The sequence below is a fragment of the Macaca thibetana genome, chromosome 8 (genome assembly GCF_024542745.1).
Source record: "Macaca thibetana thibetana isolate TM-01 chromosome 8, ASM2454274v1, whole genome shotgun sequence".
Classification (NCBI taxonomy): Eukaryota; Metazoa; Chordata; class Mammalia; order Primates; family Cercopithecidae; genus Macaca; species Macaca thibetana.
In genome coordinates this window covers 45,955,779-45,983,003 of record NC_065585.1, presented here as the reverse complement: position 1 = coordinate 45,983,003, position 27,225 = coordinate 45,955,779, and the positions used below count along the sequence as shown (strand labels likewise).

At 33.7% G+C, this 27,225-nt stretch overlaps 1 protein-coding gene across 9 annotated transcripts in view; it reads left to right on the top strand.

Annotated features, from left to right (window-relative positions):
* Positions 1-27,225, top strand: part of VPS13B (vacuolar protein sorting 13 homolog B) — an 859,202-nt gene that overhangs the window by 156,463 nt on the left and 675,514 nt on the right. For all 9 annotated transcript variants that reach the window (XR_007728201.1, XM_050801187.1, XM_050801183.1 and 6 more), the window contains one exon: positions 23,293-23,474. Coding sequence is in view for 8 of the 9 variants with exons in the window: in XM_050801187.1 (XP_050657144.1) it covers positions 23,293-23,474 (182 nt within the window). In the remaining variant the exon portion in view is untranslated. The remainder of the gene's footprint in view (positions 1-23,292; positions 23,475-27,225) is intronic.

Genomic DNA, 27,225 nt, shown 5'->3' with positions numbered 1-27,225 from the left:
ACAGAAAGAAAGCCAGTAGTTACCAGTTATAAATTTTTAGTTTAAAGGAATGCTTTTAATATATTGTTTAAATATATAAAATAATGTTTAAATATATGAAATTAATTTTTAGTGAACCATTTTTCCAATTTAAAATGTGATTTAGAATATCTTTTGCGTTCTCATTCTAATCAGTAAGCTTATTTTTGCAGGATAGTTTTTCTATTAGTTTTTTACTAAAAATGACATAACCTTTAGAAAATTAGCATTAATTTCTTATCTAAAATACTTCAGTTGCTAAAAATTTGTTTCTTTAATAATATGTAACTTTTAAAATGAAATTATAAAATAATTGCTCATATTTTCAAGAAACTTTACCTGCTGATACAGAAAAATTTTTTAAAAGTTGTAGTTAAGTCTTAGTATCAATTCCTCTATAAAATGAAACCATTATTAATTCTTAATTTCTATGATAAATTTCATTTTGTCCTTACTCCTCCATACCTCTCACATGTTATTTATTATGTTATATATAGATTTAACTTTTTACTGGCATATATGGTATGTTGCATTTGAGCCAAGTTTTATATTCTGATTTATTAAGAAATAAACTGGGATATGTCACAGTTGATATGGTGATATCAATTTTCATAGGTATTTGTGAAAAGTATTATCTCAGTTATGTGCTGATTAATTTATCATTTCTAGGACTGAAATAGTTTTATGGCAAGCAGTGCAATTTACCATAGAAAATTCTTAATTTCTTTAAAAAAGTCCACACTTTTCAAAATGATTATAGCCTTCATATAAAATCAATATTTAAATAAGTAAGGCTTGGTTGAAGGATACAAAGAGGTTGTTGTGAATACTGTCAAATGTTACTTAAAATATGCCTGCAGACATCTAGAAATAATATTCCAATTAAATACTGAAAGCATGAGATCACAGAATGCCAATATTTTTTGGATGTGTTTTGTTTTTTTGTAGTTAAGATTACTTCTATGTTATTTCAGTGGTATTTTTGCTATGCTTTTTAGAAGTATATTGATTTGAAATAGTTTCTTGAACTTTTCATAATAAATGTAAAAAAAATCTTTAGTAACTCTAACTTGAAAATAAAGACAAACCTTAATAAATTGAGATGTTGATTGGTTTTAGTGCAGTTTGAATTCAATAAAATACTGCTTAAGCAGTATGTCCTATAAGTTTAAAGAAAGCAGACAATTTCCCTGGGAGGTCAGAGGTAGCTGATGAGATGAGGTCCTGTTAGAATTGGACATTAATGGATGAGACAGATGTCCATGTGTCTGTCACTGAATACAGTGAGAGAAGAATTTGGAAAGTTACTCTACCTTAGACTTGTCGATGAGCAATGATATCTAAATGTTTTAATATGAACACTTAAAAATAGTTAAACCAGTTAATCAAATATTCATTAGTCCCATTTCTTCATTTTCATGTTTGTTAAAGTCTAACTAAAATATAGTCTCAAATTCACTTTGTCCTACAATTGAGGGTTCAAACGTGTGATTTTATTAGTAGAGAAATATATGCAATATATTTGGAAGTTTGGAGTATAGAAATAGTATGTTGGCTTAGAAAGTCATGGAAAACATGGAGGGGTAATTTTTAAGCAGGCTATTGAGGAATGGATAGAATCTGAAAGAGCATACTGTATTATTTTATACAGTCCTAGGTACCTAGTTTAACAAAGTTTTCATGACAGTCCTTTGAGATAAGATGATATTCTCTCTTATAAACTCTTTCTAAATTTCAGAGAGGTTAAATAAGTTGTCCAAAGTCACACACTAGCCTCACAAGATTTTCGTGGAGGATTGTCTGATTTGAACATCTTTGATTGTTTTATTACTTGATGGAGTGAAGGGGACATATATAATCTTTTGTTAATCAGTTTTTTAGGCCCAGTATGCTTCTTGCCTATAGTTAAAGTAAATTTCCAAGGATCGACAGACTAGCTAATAAAGCTGAACTCTGCTAGTATTAGTTAATAGCAGGTAGATATTATTGTAATTCTGATCTTAAAATTGTGGATATTAGCACTAGGTGGAATCTTAGACATTATCCCCGTTACTGAGTCTTTATGACATACTTTTGGTTTATAGTCATCTATCTACTGTTTGAACATTTTATTCGAGGATGTTAGGTACTTTCTGGGCCAACCATTATTGAGCAGCTCTAAATTTGTTTCTTTTATTTAATCAAAGTTTGCTTTTATGAGAAGTTTATACTTGGATTTCTGCCTAAGAATGTTTCTTCTCTGATATAATTATTATATATATCGTGAGGCATTTTCATTCTCAGAGAAATGTGTGAAAACACTATTTCTTTTTAAGATTGAGGGACTTCTAAGTTTCCAGTTTTTACTTAGCACAGTGCCAAATGTTGGTTTTAACTAGCAAAGTTATTGAACAGATCATTTGTAGGGGGAAAATGCTTCTGTGAAATCTTTGAGTTCAGTGTTAATTAGAAGTTATGGGACGTGGTGCCGGTAGACTGATGGTATTGATGTGGCTGGTGTGTGAAGGACAGGTGAGGCAGATACTGGTCCTTTTGCCTCCCTGGAACTGAAACTGAAGGCATCATTTGTCTCAGCTCAGAAGGACACCAGGATAAATTCTTTTAGTTTTAATGGATCCTGGGGCCTTCAAGTCTAAAAAAAATTGCCAGTAATACTTATTATCAACAGAATAAGTAACCTTCCAGGGCTTAAAATGATGTTTGTTCAACTGCCCTGTTCTTAATAATGCCACAGTTTGAGGCCTCAAGAAGCTATACGTGGGTGTTTTTAATGAACCTGGAGATAGATCTTCCTTCCAAACCTGTGTTCATCAGTCTGCTTTTGTGATTAACGTTCCTTTTAACTAAATGCCTTAAAACTACTAAGACTTAAATGGGATGTTAATTCTCTTATCTCCACCTGATTGGTGTTAGACTTATTTTTCAGCTTTGGTTCTGGCATCTAAGATGCGCTTTTATGGAATGTTTTGAACAAAAAAGAAACATGAACATCTGTTACAATCTTCTCATTTCAAAGATGGGAAAACTGAGTCCCAGAGAGGTCAAATTCCTTGCCTAAGAGCACAAAGTTAATTAATATCATTGCCTCAATTTCTTCCTCTCTTTCTTGATTCAAGGCTCGATCAACTGTACCATTTTGCTTAAAACAATTATTACTATTTCAAAAAGTAACTATTTTTAAATGTAAAATTCGGTAGCATTAAGTACATTCACATTGTTGTGCAATAGTGCTACCATTCAACTTTGTCTATAAATTTGACTATTCTAGGTGCCTCACTTAAATGGAATCATTCAATATTTGTCATTTGTGTCTGACTTATTTCACTTAGCATAATGTTTTCAAGATTAATCCATGTCGCAGCATGTGTCAGAATTTCCTTCCTTATTCATTCATTTGTAAGACGGAATTTTATGTATTCATGTTATGTATATGCTACATTTTGTTTATCCATTCATCCATTGACAAATTCCTCTCACCCTTTAGCTATTGTGAATGATGCTGCTGTGAACATGCATGTACAAATATCTGTTTGAGTCTCTGCTTTCAGTTATTTTGAGTATATACCTAGAAGTGGAATTGCTGTATCATATGGTAATTTTGTGTTTAAGTTTTTGAGAGCTGCCATACTGATTTCCACACCACTTTACACCTGCAACAGTGATGCAGAAAGGTTCCAATTTCTCCATATTTTCATCACTACTTACTGTTTTCTGTTTTTTTGATAATAGCTATCCTAACAAATATGAGGTGATATCTCGTTGTGGTTTTAATTTGCATTTTCCTAATGATTAGGGACATTGGCCATCTTTTCATGTGCTTATTGGTCATTTGTATATGTTTGGGGAAATACCTATTCAAGTCCTTTGCTCATTTTTTAATTAGTTTTTTTTCCATTGAGTTGTAGAAGTTCTTTATGTGTTCTGTAAATTAATCCCTTATCAGATATATGATTTGCAAGTATTTTCTTCCACTGTGTGGGACCACATTGCAGGGTCCTGGCTGGAGATGCATCAATAAACAAAATAGGCAAGTTATTTCCCCTCATGGCAATAGAGAATAAACATTATCTTAATTAAGGGAATTTTAACGGGAGAAAAATTGCTTCATGTAGATTGTCTTTTAAAATTGAATCATAAAATCATCCTTTTTGCTGTACTGAGCCTTGAAAGGAGGTGTTTGAATAGTTCTTGATAGCATAATACTTTCAGATTACTTAACATTTTTCTATTTTTTATTATTTTTTATGTTGCAGTGAATGCAGCATTTTTACTTTTTCTTAATGATTCATGTTTGAACTGAAAACCATCGAATTAGGAGTAGAGCAAACAGTGATAGGAATTGAAATATAGATTCCTGCAGATAAGTGAAAAAACCCGTTGAATAAATTAAATATATTTTTTATTTACTAGCTCTGAAAACGTTTTTCAGTTATTGTTGAATGATGTTGTAGGGTGCATTTGATAATTCAGGACTTAATGCAAGCTTTTCTAAAAACTTGATTTCTCATCAGGTATTTTAACATGTACAGCTTGAATAACATGGGCTTGAACTGTGTGTGTTCAATTTCTTTCAATAACTATATTGGAAAATTTTTTTTGAGATTTGTAACAATTTGAAAAAATTTGCAGATGAACCATTTAGCCTAGAAATATCAAAAAAATGAAGAAAAAGTTAGATATGTTATGAATGCATACAATTTATGTAGATTTTAGTATATTATTTACTACCATGCAGTATACACAAATTTATTATAAAAAGTTAAAATTTGGCCAGGAGTGGTGGCTCACACCTCCAATTCCAGCACTTTGGGAGGCCAAGGTGGGAGGATTCTTTGAGCCCAAGAGTTCCAGACTCCATTTCTAGAAAAATAAAAAGGTAACCAGGCATGGTGGCATGTGCCTGTAGTCTCAGCTACTTAGGAGGCTGAGGTGGGAGGGTCACTTGCACTCGGGAGGTTTAGGCTGCAGTAAGCCATGATCATGCCACTGCACTCCAGCCTGAATGACAAAGCGAGACCCTGTCTGTTTCAAACCCCAAAACCAAAAAGGTAAAATTTGTTAAAACTTATGCACACAAATGCTTAGGAACCACACATGGCACCATTCAGAGCTGAGAGAAGTGTAAACAAAGATAAAGATGCAGTATTAAATCATAACTGCATAAAGTTAACTATAGTATTACATAGTGTACTACTGTAATAATTCTGTAGCCACCTTTTGTTGCTACTGCGGTGAGCTTTTGTGTTGTATCTGCTTAAAATGCTGTGTGATGGTGAGCATCTCCATGTGAGCAGTTCTTCTCTCCAGTATGTGTATTGCAATAAAAAGTGATCTGTCACAGTTCTAATGTATTTGTCATTGGGCTGAGTGCAATACTGTAAAATACTATAAACCTTTTTTTTTTTTTTTTTTTTTTGAGACAAAGTCTCGGTCTGTTGCCCAGGCTGGAATACAGTGGCATGATCTTGGCTCACTGTAGCCTCTGCCTCCTGGGCTGAAGTGATTCTTGTTCCTCAACCTTCCGAGTAGCTGGGATTACAGGCGCGTGCACCACCACACCCAGCTAATTTTTGTATTTTTAGTAGGGATGAGGTTTCACCATGTTGGCTAGGCTGGTCTTGAACTCCTGACCTCAAGTGATCTGTCCACCTCGGCCTCCCAAAGTGCTGGGATTACAGGCATAAGCCACCGTGCCCACTCCTGTAAACCTTGAATAACACCACAGGACCCACACAAAGTGATTCTGGAAGTGGTTCCAAGAAGCAGAAAAAAGCCATGACACTATAAAACAAAGTTGAATTGCTTGATATGTACCATAGATTGAGTTCTGCAGCTTCGGTTGTCTGCCCTTTTAAGGAAGATAAATTCAGCATAAGGACTATTGTAAAAAAAAAGTAAAAGAAAATCGGTGAAACCATTGCTTCAGTTATGCCGGCTAGCACAAACACTTTTCACTTTTTGTGAAATACCTTTTTATTTTGTATTGAAAATGCAGCTTTTATGTGGGTGGAGGATTGCTATAAGAAAGGAATACTGGAGACTCTAATATGACTTGAGAAAAAGTGAAGTCATTATGTGACAACTTAAAGCAAAAAGGAGATGAAGGATCTAAAGGTGAAGAATTTAATGCCAGCAAATGATGGTTTGATAATTTTAGAAAGAGGTTTGGCTTAAAAAATTTCAAGAGAACAGGAGAAGTACTTTCTGCTACCAAGAAGCTCATCTTAGTCAGCAGATGAGTTTCCTAGGTGCCATTAAGAAAATTATTGAGGAGAAAGGCTATCTACCTGAACAGATTTTAAGTGTGGATGAAAGTGCTCTATTCTGGACAAAAATGCCACCAAGGACGTATTAGTAAGGAAGTGATGAGTGTTCACAGACCTGTGCCAGATGATAAGAAGTAGGAAAAGCAGTGCCAGAAAACAAATTGACATTATACAGTCTGGCAGAAGGGTTCCAGTTATTCAAGATTGCTTTTGACTTTTTTAATGACATGGATCCTCCTATGATAGGGGCACTGCATTATTTGAAATAAATAAAGACTGACCAGTCTTTGTATATGTGAATGGTCCTGCCAATTTCTGTTTTTCCTTATGTTTTTGGTTATAATTTGATAATGTATTTAAATAAATAGCTAGTCAAAAAATAAATACATTTACAGTTTTTAAAACATGGCCTATGTATATGGAATTAAAAGAATATAAAAAGCATAATTACAGGTAAATAGTATGCATCTTTGTATTAGATTTTTTTCCCTTTTTTTAGAAAGGGCACAAAGAGCATTTGACATATGTTAACAAGCAAGAAAGTGTTGGTCCAGTGAGAACAGAAAGTTTCCTTTGATTGTGATTTTGGAAAATTTGATATTTTCCACATGGAATTTTATGGTCAGTTGGGTGTGAAGTTGTATAGGCAAATATGATCCATTTTTAATTCCCTAGTTTAATGTTTTAAACTTAGTAAAATTGTTTAGTGGTGTCCAAATGAGCATTTACAACTCATTCTTAGTTTGTTGCCTTCAAATTTGATTTTTGGTTATTGGAGAATATTTCTACATGACCTATATCTATGTCAGAATAATTATATTGACTTTTCCTCAGTATTTGGCTTTCCCTATGTGCAGCAGTGGGAAAATATTATCCTGTGACAACATTCTATTCTGGTGACGGCATTTTAAAAAATATATCTGTGTTTCATTATTTTTGTGAGGGAGAGTGAAAGTCAATAGTATTTTCTGAGTGCAAAAGAACTCTTAAGTTGTTAATGTATTTTTTTAAAAAGGGAAATGGCTTGGTTAGTAATTATTAAATTTAGCCTAGGTTTTCTTTTTATGACTACCTTTAAATTTTTTTCTTGACTGTGTTTGATGATTTAATTTCTTTTTAATATATTAACTTGAAATGTAAGAACAAATAATCATTGGAGGTTCCCATATTCAAAAGATCAGATAGTGCTTAAGTTAGTGGCAGAAGAAAATTTCTATTAATAGCATCATAATCCCCTTGTATAGAATTTTGTACTTAAGTAAGTTTCACTGCATACAGGAAGTTTTTTGATACTCACAACCGACCTTTGAAATAAACAGGTTAGGTATTCTTATTTCTATTTTATAGATGTGGAAATGGAGGATTAGGGAAGGTGATACGGTAGACCTAGAGAGATAAAATCGCTTGCATTGGACATCTTTTATTTATTTTATTTTATTTTATTTTATTTTATTTTATTTTTCTATATTTTGAGGCAGAGTCTTGTTCTGTCACGCAGGCTGGAGTGCAGTGGTACAATCTCGGCTCACTGCAAACCTCCATTTCCTGGGTTCAAGTGATTCTCCTACCTCAGCCTCCTGAGTAGCTGTGATTACAGGTGTGTGCTATGACACCTGGCTAATTTTTGTATTTTTAGTGGAGATGGGGTTTCCCCATGTTGATCAGACTGGTCTTGAACTCCTGACCTCAAGTGATCCACCTGCCTTGGCCTCCCAAGGTGCAGGGATTACAGGTGTGAGCCACCGCACCTGGCCTAGATATCTTTTGATTAATTGATGTTGGAACTATTAATAGCATGTTGGTTAATAGCTATTAATACCAGGTTCTGGACAAGAACTTTGTATTCTTCATTATGACTTATGACTTAAAAAAATACTGCCAGCTTCTTAGAAGAGTCTGTTAATACTTAGCGTTGTTCAGGTTTCAAGTGACTAGTGAGTCATTTATTCATTAAAAAAAAATTTTAGTGCCTATCATGTTAAAACTGTTGTGTTGTAGGCCTTGGAGTGTGAATACCACTTGGTCTTTGTGTTTCCTTTCTTGATACTTTAAGAATTTAGACAGGTGTTCTTAAACACTGGCTAACTCATACATTTGCAGCCAAGTTTGTTTGTTTGGCTTGTTTTTGGAAGATCTAATTATGACCTCTTTGCTAGAATTCTTTGCTTCTTACAGCTTATATGGTAAAATTTAAAAGCTTTAAAATATCCTTTGATGCTGTCTATGGTCTGGCCCCTGCTTGGCTATCTAGACTCATCTGAAACATCCTCTTCTCTGTCCCCTCCTTCTTGCTTTTAAAAATTTTTTCTCCTTTTACCAAATTGTTCACTATTATTGTTTTACTATTCTATATCCTAAATAACTGTAATTGACTCCAGATGCTAGTCCAATTGATACTTTTCCTGACTAGGTCACATCCCCGTAAAATATGCTTTAAAATAGGAGACAACGTTCTTGTTTTTCATTGTACTTTTCATAGAATTGATTTTACACTGCTTTGTGTGATTATTTAATAGCCTTTCCCACTTGTTTTATTTTAAGCTCCGTAAGAACCATCTCTTTTTCTGTGGGGCACATTTATCTTGAAAACCTTGCATCTGTTGTAGACATGAGTAAATATTTATTGGTATACATCTGGTTGCTTCTTTAACAATTTCAGTTTTTTTTTTTTTGGTTTTCTGATTTATGAGGTTTTAGATTGTATACTTTTTTGACAATCAAGTTCTGTCTCTTATTAGCTCACATTATACATGCAAAACATATTCTTGGCCAAAGTGAAAATCTGTCATATTAATTACTTAAATTAAACTAAAATTTTAGTGACTTTTCCTATTCAGAGTTCTCAAGGTAATATTTGAAAGTTATTAATTACATACATAAAATATATTGTATAAATACACTTCATCTCCTTTTTTTCCTGAGCAGTTACACGTTCTTATTTTAAGTAGATGAATTGTCTGTTTTAAATTAACTTGTCTAGAAGATGAGATAATGTAGAGGTATCTTACTTCTTTCGTATTTTGTTTGTTTACTTCCACACATCAGTTAACCATTATTTAATCTGCTCCATGTTCCGTAGTACTAGCACCACTTTTTGGCTCATACCGCGCAAGTATAGTATATAGGCCATTCCCTCCAGAGACTTACAACTCATGCTGCAACTCATTTATAAATATTTATTGGATCCATGGTATAATTCCAGTCATCATTCTACATGCTGGGAATGCAGTGGTAAACAAAATAGACCTTGTCTCTGTTTCATGGAGCTGATATTCTGAAGAGGTAGAGCCAGTCAACACTTCATTAAGACAAATACATGCGTTTTAGATAATGGAGAGTAATAAGAAAAATTATGGCCAGTGGAATAGAAAATGAGTGTTTTGGGTAGTTTATTTGTCTAAAACGGTCAGGGAAGGTCTCTTAAGTAGATGTGACTTTTGACTCCAACCTAAATGACCAGTCAATGGCAGCCATACAAAGATTTTGGGAAATTGTGTTGCAAGTATTGGGAATAGCTGGTGCAGGTCTCGATGTAGAAATAGATATGGTTCATCTGAAAGACAGAAGTCAAGTGTGACTGCAACTTAGTAAAGGGAGATAGATAAGAGATTAAATTGGAGAGGTGGTCTATTCACAAAGAAAAGCAACGTAAGTGGGTATAACCTGAACAATTTTTAGCCTTAATAGTAGATAAAGATTTAAACAATGTAGAATTAACCATCTTTTTTTGTATACTGTTAAATGAATATAATATTCAGAATGTTAGGGTTGTGACACCAGTGGTGGAAATTTAATTTGACAGAGCCTTACAACTTTTCTGCTGTACAGCTTGACTATATCCATCAAAATCTGTAAGCATGAATATCTTTTACTCAGCATGTCAATTTTTAGGAGTTTGTCCTTAGACATAATTAAGCAAATGAACAATAATTAGTTATGATAAAATGGAAAAATGTAAGTACCCAATAATGAAAAACAGGTTATATAAATTATATTACACTCATACCAGTTAGTAATATGTAGAATAGCCATTAAAATTGTGTTGTAGAATATATTTATTGGTATAGAAGGATTTTCATGATAAATATTGAGTGAAAACAGGTCACAGAACAGAGGATGCAGAATTAGTCTATTAATGTGAGCAAAAAATATGCTTGCACAGGTAAAAAGGTTGGGCTATTGCTAAATTGTTTGTGATGGTGTTATGTGGGTGATAGGTGACATGTGGTTTATGTATTATAGTGGTTAGAAGCATGGGCCTCAGAACTGGATTCCTTGCATTTAAATATAGGCTCCTCCACTTCCTAGCCTTGTGGCTGAGAAAGTCTTTGTGTCTGAGTTTCCTCATTTGTAAAAGGGGCAATTCTTAATTCTTATCTTTGAGTTATTTTGAGGCTTAAATGAGTTAAACAAATATGAGCTGCTTTGAATAGTGCCTGACACATAACAAGTTCTTTATGCATGTTAGCTGTGATTATTACTATTGCATATTTATTTTTTTCTGACTTTTTTCAGTGAACACACATTTATAAAATTGATGGGTCACCTTTCTCTCAAAGATTGTATAAAATTTTATTTAACATACTGAAAAAGGAAAAGTGTGTTTTTAATCACATGTATTAATATAATAAGTATAATCTATTAATAAATTTATAAACTTCTATAAAGCAGTTAAGAAAATAAACTGAGGAACAGACTGAGTAAAAATATGCAAAAACATCTGAAAAACTTCTTGTATACAGAATATATGAAAATATCCTACAGTTTAATAAGAAAAAAGACAACCAATTAAAAAATGGGCAAAAGACATGAACAGACATTTCACAAAGGAAGGGTCACCAAACACATGAAAAAGAACCCAAGAGCTAGACATAAGGGAATTGCAGATTAAAACCACATTGAGAATGATCATAACAGCTTTATTCAAAATAACCCCAAACTGAAATAACCCTGGAGATTAAATAAATTGTGGTGTATTTAAACAACAAAATACCACTCATCAATAAAAAGTAATGAACTACTGATATATACAGTTGTGTTTCCTGAGTGAAAGGAACTGGACACAACAGAAACATATGGTATGTTTGTTACCATATTATGTTGGCCAGACTTGAACTCTTGACCTCAGGTGATCTGCCTGCCTCAGCCTCCCAAAGTGCTGGGATTGCAGGCGTAAGCCACTGCACCTGGCTGAGGAAGACTATATTTAATGGTAGGCTGTCATGGAAAAAAAAAAAAAAAGAGGAAGACTATAATACATCTTGGTATTGTATTTGAATTGGAGGTATCAGAATGAACTCATGGTTTTTAATACAAAGATATATGTCACATTTACACCTTTTTGTTCATATTGTTGCCATTTTCTTCTTACTTAACATCAGTACTTTTGTTGAATTTAGACACTAGGTTGAGACATCATGCCCCGCTGCTGCTCTATTGATGATATATTGAAGTTTATATAGGTTAATGGGTTTTTTTTTTTGGAAGAATCCTTTCTTTGTATGAAATTTTACTCTGGAGCTTAAGATGTAAAAAATTCAACTTACATATTGAAATGCTCAGATGGAATTGGGGAGATATGCAGCCTAGTAGTTTGCATTTGGTCTCTGCGTGGCAGATGTTTGGATAAACAATGGATATCTTTTGATATGTTAGATATTAAGTTCTCAATAAGCACAGAGTGGCTTTTTAACTGTATTATTGCGTAGCATCAAATAGTATCTAATACTTAGTACTTGCGTAATAAATGTGGACTTAAATTGGGTATTTTTTCTTTTGAATCGTAGTGTTTCAGAGTGTTGGAAAATCTTAGTAACTGATATATAAATATATTTTTTCATAAATGTAGTATTGAAGTAACAAAGGTAATCCTTAAGTAAAGTATAAGTATTCGTTTTTTAAAAATGACTATATTGAGGTATAATTTACATACCATAACATTATCTGTTTTTAAGCATACAATTCAATGATTTTAAATAAATTTACCAAGTTGAGCATTCATCAACAAAATCATATCACCCCAGTTAGATCCTCTTTGTTACAGTTAATCCTAATTCTTACTCCAACTTCAAGGAACTGTAGATTTACTTTCTATATCTCTAGAAATAGGAAACATCTCTAGACTTGTTTTGTCCCTGGAATCTATAATATGTGGTCTTTTATTTCAGGGTTCATCTGCCTTGTAACATGTATTAGTACTTCACTTCTTTTTATTGCTAAATAGTATTCAGTTGTTTGGATAGACCACTTTTTATTTATCCATTCACCAGTTGATAGACATTTGTGTTGCTTACACTTTTAAGGCTATTATGAATAGTGCTGCCATGAACATGTAGTCTTTGTGTGGACTTAATGGTTTCATTTCTCTTGGGTGGATACCTACAGGGGGATTGTTGGATTATATAGTAAATATATGTTTGACTTTTTAAGAAACTGCCAATCTGTTTTGCAATATGATATCATTTTACATTCCTTCTAACAATGTATGATGTCCACAACCTTGCTGACATTTGTTATTGACTGTCTTTTTGATTATGTCCATTCCCCACTGGAATGGGGTTTTATAAGAATTTAATTTTATAAGAATGGTAGTTTTATAAGAATTCATTTTTGTTTGCTTAGTTCATTTTAAGATTTTGGATTTTATGTATAGTAATAAGACATTTATTACATTTTTATTTTAGTGGTAGGCAGCTTTTACTTGTTGTATTTTCCTGTTTTTCATCTAATATTTAAATTCAAATAAAACTATTTATTCCAGAAGTTTGAAAAATGTTATATATCTCAACAAACAGGATATAATTTGTATTTTATTTGCAAATGCTAAAATCATTGTAATTAAAAATATATGACAAAAGCTGGCCAGGCGTGGTGGCTCACCTTGGTGTAATTCCAGCACCTTGGGAGGCAGAGGCTGGTAGATCACTTCAGGTCAGGAGTTTGAGACCAGCCTGACCAACATGGCAAAACCCCGTCTCTACCAAAAATACAAAAATTAGCCAGATGCAGTGGCGCACTCCTGTAATCCCAGCTTCTCGAAAGACTGAGGCACAATAGTCGCTTGAACCTGGGAGGCGGAGGCTGCAGTGAGCCGAGATTGTGCCATTGCACTCCAGCCTCAGTGACAGAGCAAGACTCTGTTTCAATAAAAAGAAAAAAAATTACAAAAGCTAATGGATATTGAAAAAGATACTCTGATACACTGCTGATGAATGTGAAAATTCAGTGTGATATCATGTATGCATTAAAAAGACCACTGTAGCTAGAAACCATCATTCTCAGCAAACTATCGCAAGAACAGAAAACCAAATACCGCATGTTCTCACTCATAGGTGGGAATTGAACAATGAGAACACTTGGACACAGGAAGGGGAACATCACACACCGGGGCCTGTTGTGGGGTGGGGAGAGGTGATAGGGATAGCATTAGGAGATATAGCTAATGTAAATGACAAGTTAATGGGTGCAGCACACCAACACGGCACATGTATACACGTAACAAACCTGCACGTTGTGCACATGTACCCTAGAACATAAAGTATTAAAAAAAAGATAACTGTAGAAGCATTTGTATTCATGTAAAGATCTTAGTGATCTCTAAGGTACATTGTTTACTCATATCAAGTAGGCTGTAGACCTACACCTATGTATATATTCTCATTAAAATCATAAATGTATAATTGAATGCATGAAATGAGTATGCAGAGGTCTGCAGGGATGTATGATAAACTCATAAAAAGTTGTTACCTATAGGGTGTGGAGTTGGGAGTAAATAGTATTAACTTTTCATTTTATCTATTTAATTTTTTAAAACTTTTAAAACTTTTTTTTCTTTTCATTGAGTATTGATGTGTAAGTTGTCACTGTGTAAAGAAATATACATTTCTTAGCTTTTTAAACTTTTCATTTCTAAGTTGAGTTAGTGAAGAATTGTACTAATTTTATTTTGGAAAAAGTGAACTAATCTTATTTTACTGTACAGGATATGAGTAATAACAAAAATACATTTTTGGAACCAATTTGTAGGTTCAAACTTTGCATTTTGGGACTCTATATAAATCTTTAGATCCAGCTGTTGCTGAGAATATTCTTTCAATTGCTATGAGGTGTGTTGATTTTAAAAGAATGGATGGCTGTTCAAGTGTACATATGGCAAAAATTTAATGGTATCCCTATGAACTTGAATGGATTGTTTAATTTCTTTGCATCAAGTAGTAAGAACTACACTTCCATCATTTTTATTTAACATTTAGAAGAAGGAATTTTTTTTTTTTAAATAGAAATGCCAGTTTGGTCCTGAAATTTCATCAGCTCTCTGTTATAGTTTGTCAACAAATGGTACAAGCAAAGTCTTTCAAAGTATTTGTTAATTAGGCCATATTCATTATTAGTCTTTGCTACTATACAATCAAGACCTACTTGTTTCTATTTCCTTTAATTTATCCTGGAGTTTGTCCAAGTTGAGTTTTAATGAGTTGTTTATCCCACTAGTTACACTAGGATTTATTTTTCCCTAGAGAGTAATGTTTGAATTGATAGTTTTTAAACCTATTCTGTAAAATGAACATATGTTCAGACTAAGACTTCTGGATATGAGGAATAGGCATGTGTTAAAGAAATTATTTTATATTCAACAGCTTAACTGTTAAAATGGAAATTTAGTGATATTTCAAAATATTAGGTAAGTCCAGAAGTTAGAAATTTTTAGTATGAATTTATATTGAACTGTTTTGTTTTAAGTAAAGTTTAATAAATATGTAGTGGTATAAATCACATGGAAAAATACACTTTTTATTGACATTTTAATGAGTCCCACAAATAGTTTAAATAAAGTTGTAAAAGCTGTTGATCTTTAAAAAATTTTTTGAGGTGAATATGGTATAATGTTATGGCTTGATGAATTGGTAATAGATACATTAAAGTATTTGTTATTTTCTACATTTGTTAACTGGTTATAAATATTTCAAAATTGACAAAAGCAAAAGAGAAAAACCCCTCTTCATTGGTATTGTTACATTAACAGATAATTGTGTAGGATACCATCTATTGCTAAGTCATTTCAGATTTATTTATGTCAGTTTAAATACTACTGGAGTATCTAACAGAAATATAAATAGAATGTATTTTTATTTGTTGTGGGTTACAGCTGAAAAATAAACCACAAAGACATACCCTGTGTGTATAATTGGCGTGTTTATTTTTGAATTCTAACTTTTGTACAAAGTAAGCTTCTCGTTTGATATTAAAATAAATCTGAAGGATAGAATTTCTCCTTACCCTTGGGCATTACTACAATGTACAATATATTAATCTTTCTGAATTTGCATGTGTTTAAGTTTTTATTCAAGTCTATGTTATCCATTTGGGAAAATTTTAGGTGATATAAGCTGGCTTGAAAGAGTACGATATACGGTAGCTGAATTTATTATGAAATAGTAAAGACCTGCTTGTAAAAAAATTGAATCCCGTCTATAATTTTGCCATATAAATACTTACTGCTGTAGTTATATGAACATGGCTCTTGCTACATGATAGGACCTCCTAATTGCCACAGAGTGCCTGAAGATAGATTAATTGTACATTTTTGTATTATAGGAGGTATTCCAAATGTCCGTGTTCTTCACTACTTATCACTAATAAAATGTGGGTTTTTGGCGCAGGGGTGAGGGGTGTTTCAGGAATTTGAACAGAAATTTGAGAACATAGTGGAGAGACCTAGTTAACTATTTTAAAATGCGTATAGAATACAAAGGAAAATGAGAAAGAAAAGAAAATGTCTTTAAAAATGGTCTAAATGTTGGAAAAGCAAAAGGAAATCATAAGGATAATTAACATTCAGGTTTATGAATTGAGTCATATTTGTTTATCCTTCTATTTCTTTTGATCTCTACTACTTTACCTGTTTGGTTTAAGGGATCTTTTATTTACTGCATATTTATTTTCTGGTTCATTCTTTCTAATCCTTTGGCTTTTATAGCCAAATATGATCAGGATTGTAGATTGAGGGACACATTTAGGTAGTGTCACATGTTGCTATTAAGGATTTGAAAGTTGTTGGATGAGATAGTGGCTTTCTTATTGGGCAACTGTGTATTTGATTGATCTTACATACTGATTAAGAGAGATGGGTAGGCTGGCTGCAGTGACTCATGCCTGTAATCCCAACACTTTGGGAGGCTGAGGCAGGAGGATTGCTTGAGCCCAGGAGTTTGAGACCAGCCTGGGCAACGTAGTGAGATCCTGTCTCTATAAAAAAATAAAAATTAGCCAGGCATGCTGGTATGCACCTAAAGTCTCAGCTACTCAGGAGACTGAGGTGGGAGGATTGCTTAAGCCTGGGAGATGGAGGCTGCAGTGAAACATGATCATGCTGCTGTATTCCAGCCAGGGCTACAGAGTGAGACCCTGTCTTAAAAAGAGAGAAAGAGAGTGACAGAGACAGAGACAGACAGAGGGAAGGGTGATCCTAGGCTTTTATTTTTGTCGTTTTGACTTTTTTATTTTTATTTTATTTTTTAGTGAGGGAAAGCATGGTATTTGAATCAGTTTTGCTAAGAACAGAGTTCTAATACTTTAGGGAGCTAGTTTGTTTTCACTGAGCTAAAATTTACAACATAAATTTCATCATTTTAAAGTGTACAATTAAGTGGTTTTTACTATATTCACAGTTTTGTGCAGTCATCACCACTATCTAATTCCAGAACATTTTCAAAACCTCAAAAAAGAAATTCTGTCTCTATGAGTCTGGGCATTTTATATTAGCAGAATGATATAATATGTGACTTTTTGGTCTGATTTCTTTCAGTTAATGTAATGCTTTAAAGGTTCTTCCATGTTATAGCATGTATCAGTGTTTCATTTTTTTATGACCGGATAATGTTCCTTTTGTGGATCAAATACATTTTGTTTATTCATCAGTTGGGGTACATTTGTGTTATTCTCATTTTTTGGCTAAGAATACTGCCGCAATGAACATTCATGTGCAATTTTTTTGGTATTAACATGTTTTCAGTCCTCTTGGGTATGTATACACCTATGAATATAATTGCTGGGTCATATGGTAACTCAATGTTCATCTTTTTTACAAATTGCAAAATTGTGTTTTACATAGTAACTTATACCACTGTGTGTGATGTTCCCATTTCTACCTATTCAGGCCATACTTGTTATTTTCTGTTTATTTTTATTTTTTAAAATTACATCCCTTCTGACGGGTACAAAGTGGTATCTAGTGGTTTTCATTTTCATTTCCCTGATGTCTAACAATGTTGAACATTTTTACCTGTGCTTATTGGCCATTTGTATATCTTCTTTGTCAAGTGTCTTTTCACGTCCTACGTTCAGTTTAAAAATTGGGCTGTGTATCTTGTTCTTGTTGAATTATGAGAGTTTTTTTTTTATATTCTGGAAACTAGACCCTTATCAGATAAATGATTTGCAAATATTTCTCCCATGCTGTAACTTGCCTTTTCATTTTCTTGATAGTATCTCTTGATTCACAAAAGTTCAAAATTCTAATGAAGTCCAATTTATCTTTTTTATTTTGTGGCTTTTGCTTGTTATAGATAAGCAACTATTGTCTAATTCAAGATTGTGGAGATTTATAACTCTGCCTACTTCTAAGACCGTTGTAATTTTACCTCTTTCATCCATTTTGAATTTTTGTGTATGACTTGAGGTATTAGTCCAAATTTATTCTTTTGTATGAGCATATCCAGTTGTTCCAAAACTATTTGCTGAAAATACTGTTCTTTTCCCATTGATTGTTCTTGACATCCTTATCAAAAATCAATTGACCATAGATGTATGGTTTTTTTCCATTGTCAATTTTAGTGCATTCATCTACATGTTTTATCTTTATGCAAGTATGATACTGTTTTAATTACTGTCCCTTTGTAGTAAGTTTTGAAATTGGGAAGTGTGAGTTTTCCAACTTTGTTCTTCTTTTTAAAGATTGTTTTTGCTATTTGAGGTCCCTTGCAACTCCATATGAATTTTGGGGTTACCTTGTTCATTTTTTCAAAATAGGTAGCTAGGGTTTTGATAGGGATTGAATGGAATCTGTTGATCAATTTGGAGAGTGTTGCCATTTTAAAATTGTTAAGTTTTCCAATCCATAAACATGGGATGTCTTCCCATTTTTTAAAGTCTTTTAAAATTTCCTGCAACAATATTTTGTAGTTTTAAGTGTGCAAATTTTACACCTCTTTGTTAAATTTATTCCTAAGTATTTTATTTTATTTTTTTTAGTACTGTTAATGGAATTGTTTTCTTAATTTCAGTTTTGGGTTGTTCGTTGTAAGTGTACATTTACTAAAGTGTTTTTTGTGTAATTGCCTTGTGTCTTGCAACCTTGGTGAACTCACTTATTCATTTTTTCCCCTCACTTATTAAAAGGAAAAAAAAATAGAGATGGGGTTTTGCCATGTTGCCCAGTCTGGTCTTGAACTTCTGAACTCAAGACATCTGAAATGACAGAAATAGAATTCAGAATATGGTTAGAAACAAAGATCACCAAGATGCAGGAGTATGTTGAAACCCAATCCTAGGAAGCTAAGAATCACAGTAAGACAATACAGCCATTGACAGACAAAATAGCTAGTGTAGACAGGAACTACCTGATAAAGCTGAAAAACACACTACAAGAATTTCATAATGCAATCACAAGTATTAGTAGCAGAATAGACCACTCAGAGGAAAGAGAGCTTGAATGTTGACTTTCTGAAATAAGACAGTCAGACACGAATAGAGAAAAAAAGAATAAAAAGTTATGAACAAAACCTCTGAGCAATATAGGATTATGTAAAGAGACTAAATATATGATCCATTGGTGTCCCTGAAAGAGATGGGGAGAATGGATGCAACATGGAAAACATATTTCAGCGTATGATTCATGAGAACTTCCCCAATCTAGCTAGAGCCAATATTCCAATTCAGGAAACGCAGAGAACCTCTCTGTGAAGTAATATACTTCACAAGAAGATCATCTCTAAGACACATAATCATCAGATTTTCCAAGGTCGAAATGAAAGAAAATATGTTAAAGGCAGCTAGAGAGAAACGTCAAATCACCTTCAAAAGGAAGCACATCAGAACAAAAGTGAATCTCTCAGGAGAAATCCCACATGCCAGAAGAGATTGGTGGTCACTATTCAACATTCTTAAAGAGAAGAAATTCCAACCAAGAATTTCTTATCTGGTCAAACTAAGCTTCGTAAGTGAAAGAGAAAGAAGATCCTTTTCAGACAAGCAAATGCTGAGAGAATTTGTGACTCCCGGACCTGTCTTAGAAAAGCTCCTGAAAAAAAGCACTAAATATGAAAAGGAAAGACCATTACCAGGCACTATAAAATAACACTTAAGTACACAGAACAGTGACATTATAAAGCAACCATACAAACAAGTCTCCGTAGTAAACAGGTAACTTAATGATGACAGGGTCAAATCTACACATACTAATACTAACCTTGAATGTAAATAGGCTAAATTCTCCAATTAAAAGGCACAGAGAGGCAAACTAGATAAAAAACCAAGTCCCAGTGGAAGGCTGTCGTCAAGAGACCCATCTCACATGCAGTATGACACCCACAGACTACAAATGTCAGTTTGGCCAAATTGATTCATAGTAGTGGTTTTGTTTTTAATTCTTTACTTACGTTCTATTTGTTTTATCAGTTCCCGAGAGAGGAGTATTGAAATCTTCAGGTTTTCGATTTGTCTATTCCTGTTTTCAGTTATGTATTTTAAAAAATGTATGTATTTCGGACATCTGTAGTGCCTACAAACTTAACCATGTTATCATTATGAAAAAATCTCTCGGTCGGGCGCGGTGGCTCACGCCTGTAATCCCAGCACTTTGGGAGGCCGAGGCGGGCGGATCACGAGGTCAGGAGATCGAGACCATCCTGGCTAACACAGTGAAACCCCGTCTCTACTAAAAATGCAAAAAATTAGCCGGGCGAGGCGGCGGGCGCCTGTAGTCCCAGCTACTCGGGAGGCTGAGGCAGGAGAATGGCGTGAACCCGGGAGGCGGAGCTTGCAGTGAGCCGAGATCGCGCCATTGCACTCCAGCCTGGGCGACTAAGCGAGACTCTGTCTCAAAAAAAAAAAAAAAAAAAAAAAAATCTCTCTATATCCATGGTAATAGTCTTTGTTCCAAAGTTTACTTTGTCTAATATTAATGCATGACTCTTTTTTGATTAGAATTATGTGGTGTTTCTTTTGCTGGTTCGTTTACTCCTTCTTGCTCCTATCCCCTTTATTTTTAACCTATCTACTTTATATTTAAAGTGGATTGGTCTTTTTTTTTTTTTTTCAATATAATCTGAGCATCTCTTCCTTGAACTCGTATGCTTAAGTGTTTCAGACTTAACATAATACCATCTTTTGGGGTTTAGTTCTAGTATCTTGCTGTTTGTTTTCTAGTTGTCCCATCTATTGTTTGTTTTCTTTTTTTCTTTTCCCAACTTTATTTAGATTGATTCCGTTTCATCCTCTCTATTTCATTCTTATTCCACTCTGTCTCCACTATTGCCTTTATTAGTTTTACCTTTTAGTTTTATGGCTTTAGTTGTCCTTGGTTTTACAGTTTACATCTTTTACTTATCACAGCTATCTTCAAATAATGTCATTCTGTGTCATACATTGTGTAAGAACCTCCATTTCCCTCTTCCTATCCTTGGCTATTGGCATTATGCATTCTACTTTTACATATGTTATAAACTCTGAACTGTGTTGTTACGATTTTTGCTTTAAACAGTTAATTCTTAATCTTGTTAGAAGATGAGAATGTTTCTTTCTCCTTCTTCTTCTTCTTCTTTTTTTTTTTTTTTAAATTCACCCATATATTTACCATTCCCAGCACTCTTCACATTTCTTTGTGTAGAGCCACAAATGTTTCCATCTGGTATCACATTCATTTAGCCTGAAGAATTTTCTTTAACATTTTTTTGTAGTATAGATATGCTGGTGAGGAATTCTTCCCAGTGTTTAGTCATAAAAAAGCTCTTTTGCTAACATTTTTAAAAGATTTTTTTTCTGAATTTTGGATTCTAGGCTGACTGTTTTTCCTTTTTCTTTCTGCATTTCAGTCATGTTATTCTGTTGTCTTCTGTTGTGCATGATTTCTGATGAAGAGTCTGCTTTCATTTTCTAGCTTTGTTTCTTTACATGTGATGTGTTTTTCTCCTTAACACTAGTTTTCAGCAATTTGATTAAAGAAACACGTGATGTATTTTTCTCCTTAACACTAGTTTTCAGCAATTTGATTAAAGAAACACGTGATGTGTTTTTCTCCTTAACACTAGTTTTCAACAATTTGGTAATAATGTGCCTTGCTGTGTTTTTAATTCTCTTCTGCTTGGGGTTTGTTGAAATTCTGGGATATTTGGGTTTATAGTTTTCTTAAAATTGCTTGATAGTGTCCCACATCCCACATCCCATTAAAGCTTTGTTCAGTTATTTTAGTCTCTGTCTCTTTTTTTTTATTTTTTATTTTTTGAGACGGAGTCTTTCTCTGTCGCCCAGGCTGGAATGCAGTGGCATGATCTCGATCTAGGCTTACTGCAGTCTCCGCCTCCTGAGTTCAAGCAATTCTCCTGCCTCAGGCTCCTGAGTAGCTGGGATTACAAGCATGCGCCACCACGCCCAGCTAATTTTTGTATTTTTAGTAGAGACGGGGTTTTACCATGTTGGTCAGGCTGGTCTCAAGCTCCTGACCTTGTGATCCGCCCGCCTTGGCTTGCCAAAGTGCTGGGATTACAGGCGTGAGCCCCCGCGCCGGGCCTATTTTAGTGTTTTATCTTTCCTGGTCCTTGATTTCCTGGGAACTCCTCAGAGACTAGTCAGGTAGTGGGAGAAGAGAGGGAGTCGTTTGTTCCTACATTTCTGTCTTCTGCATGTATGATTGCAAAGTAGTTTGCTGGTGTCTCATGCTATGCCTGGTGGCTTATGCTATGCCTGGTGGCTTTAGGCAATGCAAATGAAACTGTGCCTTGAATTGGTCTCCATAGCAGTGGCCAGAATACGAGGTAGGGTGAGAAGCTTTTTAGGTGATATACAAGAGATGTTCTGTACTCTCCATGTGTGGTTACAGTTGGGAAAATGACAAATGATGGAGGATTTGTGAGGTTGAGGAAAGAGCAGGTTACAGTCTACTATAGTAGCATCCTGATTTTTTTTGTATCTATCTTTTGTTTTATTGTTCTTCTATTTTATCTTGCACGCTTAATTAACCTTCAGTATAAACTTGTTGCTCACAAACATATTGAAATATTTCCTTACTTTGAGGCTTTGTTATTTAGAAAATTTAATTACGTAATTCACTTTATTCATAGACAAAACCAAATGAATAAGGGATCAACAAATTAGATATTCCAGGGCAGAAATTTTAAAAATGATTTTCCATGTTACTATCAAGTACAGTCTGCATATAATGTAAATACTTCATAAATACTTCTGAGAGAAAGGATTAGGATAGAGGGCTGTGGATCAGGTTGCCTGGATTTAAATTCTAATTTTTCCTTTTTTTAGTAGTATGACATTTGATACCTTAATATATCTGTGTGTGTCTTGGTTTTCCCATTTGAAAAACTAGTATAATGATAGTACCTCCCTCATAGAGTTATTATGGCAGGATTCAACGTGTTAATAGATAAAAGAAATTTAGAACAATGCAGATTTGCTAGTAAATCCTTTCTAAGTGTTAACAAGCACTATTTTTATTTTAGAATGATTGCCTTGATTATGTAGTAATTGCTTGAGCAGTGTATGTGTAGGTGAATATGTGTGTATGGACATCATTCTAATTTGTATTTTTATATTTTATTATTCAGAGTTCCTGAAATAGTGAAACTTAAAGTTAGCAGAATTGCATATCTATTTTGTTTAATCACATTTTAAAATACTTTGGATGTATACCCTTTCTTCCCTTGCAACCTAAGTCATTTAGTATTTTGTTGTCTGTAAATACTGTTTATTCTATTGTGATTCTTTCTGTTTTCTTGTGCAGGACCAAAAGATCTCAGATTGCTATAACTGAAGGTATATTTGAACTTCCAAATCTCACAATTCAAGCTACAAGAGCACAGACACTTCTCTTGCAAGCAATATATCAAAGTTGGTCTCATCTTGGAAGTGTCAGCTCTTCTGCAGTGATTGAAGCTTTGATAAATGAAGTCTTCCTAAGTATAGGTAAGAGCACAATCTTTTTGATAAGTATATGGAAAATTTGTGTTAGAGGCAATTAATATTTTATTATGAAAATCATATGTCTAGCATGGTCATCTTAAATTGTAATACGTTTCTGTGAATGTAGATATTTATAGTTTATGCTTAAAATCCAGATTATGAGTTAAGCCATCCAGTTTTATTTCCTTGTACCTATTTCTGCGTGTGTTTCATAATTGCAAAAGATTATTTTTCACCAGCTTCTTGTATAATTTACCCTTTGGATAACTTTTGAGGGTATCAATGTATGTGTTTGAAATGATAACCAAATTATAAGTACAGTATTTTTTATTATACTGGTAAAATGAAATAAATTCTTACTTGTAATACTTGGTTAGTTTGGTAAACAAATTTTTTCGTGTGTGTGTTTGAAAAGCATTAATCTGACACCCTTAATGAGTTAATTAACTACTAAAAATACAAATTTCTGCTTTGATGTCACTATAAGAGATATCTTCTTATCATTCAGTTTGCATGTAAATAAAAAATTATAGAAGCTTTTTAAAGTTGTTTCAGTTCAAAATAATAATGTTATATTTGTCAGTAACATGAAAGTAGTTTTTAAAGGTTATAATTTAAGTGTAATTATGCTTAAAGTAACATTATTTTAAATTTATCTGTTAAAATAAAGCGACTTTTGTTCTTATATGATGCTTTTGAAGGTTTTAATTTCAGACCTGACATACAAATTAGAGTTTTCTTATTTGGCCTACCCATTAACTAATGTAAAATACAGGTTGATTATCCCTTTTCCAAAGTGCTTGGTACCAGAGTGATTCCAATTTCAGATTTTTTTCAGATTTGGAATATTTGCCCTTACATAATGAGATATACTGGAGTTGTGACTCAAGTCTAAATATGAAATTCATTTGCATTTCATTTACATCTTATACACATCTTCTGAAGGCAATTTTATACAATATTTTTAATAATTTGTGTGACTTAATCACATGAGGTCAGGTGTGGAATTTTCTACTTGTATCATGTCAGTGCCCAAAGAGTTTTGAATTTTGGAGCATTTCAGATTTGGGGTTTTCAGATTAGGGATGCTCAAGTTGTAGTAGTTCTGGTACTGGCTTTTAGCATTATATAAAGAATAACAAGATAAATGTTGCAGTAGGCTAGAGGTTCTTCACTTGGAGCTTATGAAAGGACTTAAGAGTTTTCTGAATCCCTGGAAGTAGCATGCAAATTTTATTGTGTATATAAACACACACACAGACATACATATTTGTATCCTCTTTTTGAATTGAACTTACTGCTCCTAACTGAAACTTTGTACCCTTTGAACAGCATCTTCCTATTACATACCAACCCCCACTCCATTCCGCCTACATTTGGTAACCACCATTCTACTCTAACCACCATTCTACTCTCTACTTCTATGAGTTTGACTTTTTTAGATACCACATTTAAGTGAGATCCTGCAGTACCTGGCTTATTTCACTTAGTATAATGTCCTCCAGGTTCAACTGTGTTGTCTTAAACGACAGATTTTCCTTCTTTTTTTAAGGCAGAATAGTAATCTATTGTGGATATATGCCATATTTTCTTTATCCACTCATCCCTTGATGGACACTAATACTGATTCCATATCTTGGCTGTTGTACAGTGAACACGGGTGTGCAGATATCTCTCTAACATGATTTCATTTTCTTTGGACATATACCCAGAAGTGGGATTGGTGGATCATACGCTAGTTATATTTTTAGATTTTTGAGGAACTTCCATACCATTTTCCATAATGGTTGTACTAATTTTCTTTTTTCTTTTCTTTTTTTTTTGTTTTTTTGAGACGGAGTCTTGCTCTGTTGCCAGGCTGGAGTGCGGTGACACGATCTCGGCTCACTGCAACATCTACCTCCCAGGTACAAGTGATTCTCCTGCCTCACCCTCCTGAGTAGCTGGGACTACAGGTGTGCGCCACCACACCCAGCTAATTTTTTGTATTTTTAGTAGAGACGGGGTTTCACCATGTTGGCCAGGATGGTCTCTATCTCTTGACCTTATGATCCGCCTGCCTCAACCTCCCAAAGTGCTGGGATTACAGGCGTGAAGGTTGTACTAATTTTCATTCCCACCAATGGTATTCTCTTTTTCTCCACATCCTTGCTAACACTTACCTTTCATCATTTTGAAAATGGCCATTCTAACAGGTATGTGGTTATATCTCATTGTGAATTTAATTTACATTTCTCTAGTAATCAATGATGTTGAGTATGTTTTCATAAACTTGTTGGTCATTTGTATGAACCATTTAGATGTTGGCCATTCGCATTGTTCATTTGTCACCATTTGTCATCTGTCGGCCATTTGTCACCTTTTGAGAAATGTCTGTTCAGGTCCTGTGCCATTTTAAAATTGCGTATTCATTTTCTTATTATTGAGTTGAGTTCCTTAGATATTTTGGATAACAACTCTTTATCAGAGGGATGGTCTGCAAATTTTTCTCGCAGTTTCTGTGTTCTTCCTTTGTTCTGTTGTTTCTTTTGCTGTGCAGAAGTTTTTGTTTGATGCAGTTCCATTTTTCTGTTATTGCTTTCATTTCCTGTGCTTTCAGGGTTATAGTCAATGCCCAGACCAATGAAGCTTTGTCCGTAAGTTTCTTCTAGTAGATTTACAGTTTCAGGTCTTATATTTAAGTCTTTAATCCCTTCTGAACTGGTTTTTCCTCATGGTGTTAGATAAGGATTCAATCTCATTGTTCTGCATGTAGATATCCAGTTTTCCCAGCAGCATTTATTGAAGAATCTGTTCTTTCCCTATTGTATATTCTTGGCATCTTCATCAAAAATCAATTGTCCGTAAATGTGTGGGTTTATTTTGAATTCTGTCTTGTTTTGTAGGTTGATGTGTCTGTCTGTCTTCATGACAGTACCATGCTGTTTTGATTGCTATAGCTTTTTAGTATAAAGTCAGATAGTGTGATTTTTTTTCAGCTTTATTCTTTTTTGTTTAAGATTGCTTTGGTTCTTTGAGGTATTTTATTCCGTATGAATTTATGGATTTTTTTTACTATTTCTGTGAAAAATGACATTAGAATTTTGATAGGGGTTGCATTGAATCTGTAGCTTGTTTTGGGTAACATGGACATTTTAACATTAGTTCTCTCATTTCAGTAGAACAGAACACCTTTCCATTTATTTGTGGTTTTTTTTTTTTTTTTAGTTTTTTTTTTTTTTATCAGTGTGTTATACTTTTCAGTACATAGATCTTTCATATCCTTGGTTAAATTTATATCTATGTATTTTTGTTTTTGCTATTATGAATGGGATTGTTTTCCTAATTTCTTTTATGGATAGTTTTAGTTTTGGACATGTTAATGCATAAAAATGGTACTGATTTTTACATGTTGATTTTGTAACCTACATCTTTACTGAATTCAATTATCAGTTCTAAAAGTTTTTGGATGGAGTCTTTAGGGATTTGTTTTTTTTTTTTTTTTTTTTGAGTTGGAGTCTCCCTCTGTCACCCAGGCTGGAGTGCAGTGGTGTGATCTTGGCTCACTGCAACCTCCATCTCCTAGGTTTGTAACTGGGATTACAGGCACGTCACCCCACCGGGGTAGGTTTTTTGTATTTTTAGTAGAGATGGGGTTTCACCATGTTGGTCAGGGTGGTCTTGAACTCCTTACCTCAAGTAATTCACCCACCTTGTCCTCCTAAAATACTGGGATTACAGGTGCGAGCCACTATGCCTGGCCGGGATTTTTACA